Genomic DNA, 7110 nt, shown 5'->3' on the forward strand with positions numbered 1-7110 from the left:
AGGGGAATTGTATAGTTTTCCCAGTGCCAATGGTCAATGGAGATGTGTTGGCACCTGGAGGAAGGGCACAGATACCTGGCATTGTCCCTTACAGAGCGGTTAGACAAATGGAACTGGTTTTAAATTGCTTTCAGGAAAGAACCAAACTGATTGCAGCAGCAATCAAAACACATTAAATCAGAAAACAATTTAATGAATTCTAAAAGGCACTTTTTTCAAACGAATAAATGTGTGGGCACAGACATCCAATAATGATCACAAGTGATTTGCTTTTTATTTGTATAGAACAGAATTTACAAAGCCAATCATTACATCATCTACTGACTTCAAAAATTGAGAATATTCAAAATACACTTTACCCCACTTCATTCTTGAGTTATTTACAAGTATTTACATGAAAATGCTAGACTTTTTTTTGTAAATTTTTTATATTAAAAATGTTGCCATGCGGCGTTTGAAATTAAATGGAGGTTCCATGGGACGGCTCCATGGATTCGGGGAGCACTCCAGGACTCGGAGCTGCCTGGAATGACATGGGGATGGGGGTTTTCAGTGGGCTTTGACGGAAGAGTCCTCCGTTTGGTGATCGATGTTTGCACTGTATCGAGGGCAGTGTGGCAGAGCTGCTGAGAGGCAGAGACAGGTTGGTGCTGGCCAAAGAGGAAAGCTTCCTACTTGTCGCATGAGTTTGTTCTGGTAAAAAAGTGCTGACTGAGATCTGGGTGTTTTGGTAATCCCGTGCTGGCTCCAAGCTTTGGCTGGTCTGCATGCTGCCAATATCCAAGGCCGAGATTTCAATTGACGCTGCAGAGATCTGTTTATGGGCCATGTCATCATCCATCAGGCTGTTCATCCGACGGCGAACCTGCTCCAGATTCACCTCCTTGTCCTGCATAAGAGACATTCCGTTAGACTGAAGATGGGATAGGGAGAGAGGGAGCAAGAGAGGAAGGGGGGAGTGAGGGAGAGAGGGAAGGAAAGCGGGAGCATGGGAGGGAGGGAGAGGGAAGGAGCAAGGGAAATGTAGTGATTGTAACAAGGTCAGCCAGGTGGACCTCTGAGAAAATGAGTACCTTGATTGGTGCTGTTAATCTGGTCTAATCAGGGAGCGCTGGCTGACAGATAAGGACAGGAGTGTCAGAGGTTCTGTTCACTCTGAGAGCTGGCTGGGTTGAACACAGACATGGCTGCACTGCTGAGCAACAAGGACAACAATTACCTCCAACAGCTCCCCACATTTGTGGGAATAGCTGGGCAAATCCTAGACTCGGTTACATGTTGACTATGCCAGGCCCTTCATGGGCTCAATGTTCTTAGTCATTGTGAGAGGGAGCAAGTGAGGGAGAGGCTGAGAGGGAAAGAGTAGAGAGGAGAAGGTGGATGAAGGAGAGAGGGAGGGAAGGAGGGAGGGATCGAGAGAGAGATGGTAGAAAGGTGGATGGATGGAGGAGGGAGGGAGGAAGGAAAAGATGGAGACAGATGGTGGAAAGTTGAGTAGATGGAGAAGAGAGGGAGGGTAAGAGCAAGAGAGAGGGAGGGGGAGGGGGAGGGGGAGGAGAGGGGCCACTGGAGGAAGACGGGGTGAAGAGGGAGGGTGAGGTTGGAGCAGTGTAATTCTGTAAATTACTGAAAGGTCATCTTCCTAGAAACTCCAGCTCCTGGGTCACTGTATCAAATACTTCTCGGAGAAAAATTTTTGAAATATGATATTCAGAATAATTATCTACTTGAAATTTGAATCACACAGGAATTGTCATCATGTAGAGCACTAAATTAAGAATTCACCCAAATTGCTAACATTAGTGCAGTAATTCAACTTTAATCCCATTCTAATATGTTTTGTCGTCATCTTTCCCCTCAGAGTGAGAAATTAAGCTTGTTCCACCCTTTCTCATCCTTACTCCTGTCCTTCGAAATCCAGCTGCTCCCTGTCTGAGTGTTTGCAAACGCATTGATACTAATTTGAAGCAGCAGGAGGCCATTCAGCTGCTCCCCTATTTGTAGCTGATCTGCTGGCGTTCTGGATTCCACATTCCCATCAAATCCTGATGACCCTCAATTCCCCGTCTAACAAGATTCTATTCACCTCTGTCGTCAAAATATTTATGCTCCCACTTCCGCTGCCTCCAAACTCACACAACCATCTGAGAGAAAAATAATTCCCTCATCTCAGTCCTGAAAGGCCAGAGGTCATTTTAAACACTGCCCCCAAGTTCCGGACTGAGGAAACATCCTTCCCAAGTCCACCTTGTCACAATCATTCAGGATCTGATACACTGCAATCACACTCTAGTGGATACAGGCCCAGTCTGTCCAACCTTTCCTCATGAGACAACTCCCCATTCCAGGGATCAATCCAGTAAACCTCCTCTGAACTGCCTCCAATACATTTACATTTGGTAAAACAAGCAATGACAGGACCTGTACAATTAATGAGTAGTGTTGAACAGAAGGACCTAGAGGTTCAGGCACATAATTACTTTGAAATTTGTGTCCAAGGTAGAGAGGGTGATTAAGAAGTCAAAAAATGTGGTGCTGGAAAAGCACAGCAGGTTAGGCAGCATCTGAGGAGCAGGAGAATCGACATTTGTGGGGGTGTGAGGGGAAGGGGCTGAGGGATAAATAGGAAGTTGGGGATGGGGCTGGAGGGAAGTAGGTGGGAAGGCGATAGGTAGATGGAGGTGGGTGGTGATGGTTATAGGTTGGAGGGGAAGGTGGAGTGTACAGGTGGGAAGGAAGATGGACAGAGAGGACAGTTCAAGAGGGCGGTGCCAAATTGAAGGGTTGGATCTGCGATGAGGTAGGGGGGAGGGGAGATGAGGAAACTGGTGAAGTCAATGTGGATGCCCCATGTGGTTGAAGGGTCCCAAGGTGGAAGATGGCTAGGATTTGGCCATGGAGGAGGCCTAGGACTTGCATGTTCTTGACGGAGTGGGAGGGGGAGTTGAAGTGGTCGGCCACAGGGCAGTGAGGTTGTTTGCTGCATGTCCCAGAGATATTCCCTGAAACGTTCGGTGAGTTGGCGTTTTGTCTCCCCAATGTATAGGAAACCACATTGAGAGCAACAGATGCAGTCGATGAGGTGTTTGGATGTGCAGGAAAATCTCTGCTGGATGTGGAAGGATCCTTTGGGCCCTTGGACAGACGTGAAAAGAGAAAGGTGTGGGCACAGGTTTTGCACTTTCTATGGTGTCAAGGGAAGATGCCAGGAGTGGAGGGTGGGTTGGTGGGGAGCATGGACCTAATATAGAGGGAGCTGTGGAGGGAATGGTCTCTGCAGATTGCTGATAGGGGTCGAGAGGGAAGTATAGCTCTGGTGGTGGGGTGTAGATCACAGAAATGTGGAGGATAATGTGCTATATCCGGAGATTAGTGGGGTGGAAGGTGAGGACTGGGGGTGTTCTTTCCTTGTTGCGACTGGAGGGGTGGGGTTCAAGTTGTGATGTCATGTTAATGTTGGACAGGACATTGGTGAGACCTCTCCTGGAATACTGTGTGCAGTTCTGCGCATGCTGCTATAGGAAGGATATTTTTAAACTGGACAGGATTCAGAAAAGATTTACCAGGATGTTGCTGGGAATGGAGGGTTTGAGATATAAAAATAGACTGGAAAGACTGGGAATATTTTCACTGGAGCATAGGCGGTTGAGAGGTGACCCTGTAGAGATTTATATACTCATGAGGGGCATGGATAAGGGGCTTTTCTCTGCAGTGGAGGAGTTCAAAACCAGGGGATATATATTTTAAGGAGGGAGGAGAAAGATTTAAAAGGACATGTGGGGAAATGTTTTTTTACATAGAGAGTGGTTCGTGTATGGAATGAGCTTCCAGAGAAAGTGGTGGATGTAGGTACGATACAATGTTTTGATGACATTTGGATAAGTTCATGAACAGGAAAGGTTTGGAGGGATATGGGCCAAGTGGGACTCGTTTAGTTTGGGATTATGGTCGGCATGGAGTGGTTGGACTGAGCGGTCTGTTTCCTTGCTGTAGGACTCCATGACTCTGTCCTTCTTTAAATAAGGAGACTGAAAAGGCACACAGTGTTCACAATGTGGTCTCACTAATGCCTGATATAACTGAAGCATAATGTGCTTATCTTTCTGTGTAATTCCATTCAGAATAAGGAATAGCATTTCATTAGCCTTTGAAATTGCTTGCTGTATCTGCGTACTGACATTTCATAATTCATGTACAAGACACTGAAATCTCTCTCTACCTCAGAATCCTGAAATACTTCTCCAACTAAATAACATACTGCTTTTTCTTATTCTTCCTGCCAAAGGGAACAATTTTACATTTCTACACTTTGTTCTCCGGCAAACTCACTCAACCTATCCATATCCATTGATAATATCCTTAGTCTTCTTCGCAACATATTTTCCTTTAAGATCTTGATGACATCTGTGAGTTTAAGCCTGAATTAATTGGTTAGCCTTCAGTCCCGTCACCTCAGTCACTGACGTGAATTGTAAAAGATTATCGTCCCAGGATGGAGCCAAGCCCAGCCCTCACTTCCTGCCAACTGTTTCAAGGCTCCATATTGTGAGGACCCTCTGGTCTCTGCTTGTGGGGGCATATTGCAATACCAGAATGGGGAGGGGTAAGAAGGCTGGAAGGGAGGGAGAGGGAAACGGCAGGGGAAAGGAGAGGGAGGGAGGGAAAAGGAAAAGAGGTTGAAGGAGGGATGGAGAAAGGGGAAAGAAGATGAGAGGAAAAGGGCAACTTAGGGAGAGGAAAGTGGGCAGAGAGCCAGGAACACAGGGAGAGAGAAAAGGTGGAGAGGAATGGAACAAAGGAAGGGAACAGAAGGAAGAGAATGGGAAGGGTGTGGAGGGGTAGGGGATTGGAAAGGAGTGGAGGTAGAGGAGAAGGGGGATTAATGGGAATGGTGTGGAGGGGTAGGGGATTGGAAGGGAGTGGAGGGGGAGGAAGTATGAGGAGGGGACGGAAGTGAATGTGTTCTTCCCCTTACCTGATTGGTTGAATGTTACCATACTTGCACTAAGGGAGGTGCTTGGCTGCAAACACAGGAAATTCAGGGCAAGTAGGAGCCCAGCTCTGTTCCCCGGTATATGGCCTGTGTTCCCAAAGCACTGTCAAGGAGGCTAGACCTGAGCTGTCCACCCGCTCGATAGGTTGTTCCTGAGAAGGAGGGAGTGATTTAAACTTCAGCTCCTCTGTCTGGCCTTGAACTACAAAATCTTTGGATCAAAGATGAATCTTGGAGCTGAGTCTAGGACCCCCATGATGGGCTGTTCACTGAGAACCCCTTGGACCACAAGCACCCAGCTGTTAGCTCCAAGCCCCAGGGACCCCCCTTACCCACTGCTTTACCTCCTTGGGTGATTCTTGCTGGCATTGGTTACTGTTCCACCAGATCTCCAGAGCTGCCACCAAACAGGCGAGGAGCAGACCTGCAGCTAGGATACAGAAAACCCCGGCGAAGCTCTGGAGCTTCAATGCTCGACCATCCGCCTGGCTGTTAGCGTGACCCTTCAGGTTACACCGCCCCATCTTTGGCCACCACTTCTGCTTGAAAACATCCAGGTCGCCGCTATCTTGCATTTCGAGGATCCTGAAAGCATTGGAAGATTGGTGATAGAAACCGGAGGAATCCCGCTGCTACCCCCCCACAAAAACATTTCACAATACCCTGAGAAACAAGCCTCATCCTCAACAGAAATGTATTGAGGATTTCAATACATTTGGAGCCCTTTACATTTGACACCTTGTTATCCTGATTGAACAATCCATGCAAATATTACCCTTTGCATTACCAAATAACTTCCTTTAGTTCATTCAAGCACGCACTGGGTAGTTATTTGGATGAGGAGATTGGCACAAGGGGATGATGCTCATGTGAAGATCTGATACAGGCACAATGGGCCAAATGGCCTCCTCCAAATGGGAACAGTTTGCTGTCTCTGTGATTCGTTGCCTGAAACAATATTCCCACATGAGCAATTTCTTGCAAATGTTAATTTTTTTCCATCTCAATGATTGTTCCAACAAGAAATGAAGCCCACACCTCAAACTTTCCAAGGTTCATCCTCAATAAAACCCTTGGGTGAAAGGGGGTGAACACTGTCAGGATATTTCCATACCAGCATCATTTCTGACAAACATCATACAATGTTACTGAAGTGAGAGATGGGAAGCTCTGAGCAAGTCGCTGCCCAACCAGCTTCATGTTGGTCCCCGTACTCCTCTCAGCTTTGTTCATCTAAATCCACCACAGTGACCCTGTACTCTTTTCTCCCTTGGACACCTGTCTACTTTCTTCTGAAATTGACAGTAATCACTCTCTACAGGAATGATTTCCACACTCTCTCCAATTTCTGGGTTAAAGACAATTCGCCCTGAATCCCTGATGGATTTCATGGTGGCTTTCTTTGACTGTGGACTTCTAGTTCCGCTCCTCCTCCACCACTGAAAACATTATTTCTGTATCCACTGCAGCGAAATAATTCACCTTTTTAAATTGCTCTGCGAAGTCCCCTTTCTGGAGGGAGGACAGACCCTGCTACCAGTTCCTTCCTGATGTGTTAGGCTACCCATTCCTGGCATTGGCCATTGGCATTGCATCTTCTCCCTTTCCAGTACCCTGGTGACACATTGATACTTTCCTCAACTTTTTGTGAAGCTATTTTATTAACAATGCAGTGGGAATGTTCACAGATTCAAGTGGTGAGAAGACAGGACAATGAAGCTTGTAGAATAAGGGACTGACAAGGTTTAAATGGATGATTTATTCACCTTGGTTCATGAAGAAATATGCATCCTTCACTTGGATACAATCCAAACTGACATTTACTTCAAACACATTTGCACTCAAACGTTCTCTCCCAATGAGTGCATAAGTATGTGCATAGGTAATAACAGGATAGGACAGAGTCAGCATGGATTTATGAAGGGGAAATCATGCTTGACTAATCTTCTTGAATTTTTTGAGGATGTAACTCTGAAGATAGACGAGGGAGATCCAGTAGATGTAGTGTACCTGGACTTTCAGAAAGCTTTTGATAAAGTCCCACACGGGAGGTTAGTGAGCAAAATTAGGGCGCATGGTATTGGGGGCAAAGTATTAACTTGGATTGAAAATTGGTT

General features: G+C 46.3%; 1 protein-coding gene across 1 annotated transcript in view; it reads right to left on the minus strand.

Annotated features, from left to right (window-relative positions):
• Positions 1 to 232: 232 nt before the first annotated feature.
• The window catches only part of LOC122541732 (glutamate receptor ionotropic, delta-1-like), a 662279-nt gene continuing 655401 nt past the window's right edge, over positions 233 to 7110 (minus strand). The window contains exons 15-16 of the mRNA XM_043678619.1: positions 5338 to 5578; positions 233 to 889 (exon numbers count right to left, since the gene is read on the minus strand). Of these exons, the coding sequence (XP_043534554.1) occupies positions 461 to 889; positions 5338 to 5578 (670 nt within the window). The 3' untranslated portion in view covers positions 233 to 460. The remainder of the gene's footprint in view (positions 890 to 5337; positions 5579 to 7110) is intronic.

This window comes from Chiloscyllium plagiosum, chromosome 38 (genome assembly GCF_004010195.1).
Source record: "Chiloscyllium plagiosum isolate BGI_BamShark_2017 chromosome 38, ASM401019v2, whole genome shotgun sequence".
NCBI lineage: Eukaryota > Metazoa > Chordata > Chondrichthyes > Orectolobiformes > Hemiscylliidae > Chiloscyllium > Chiloscyllium plagiosum.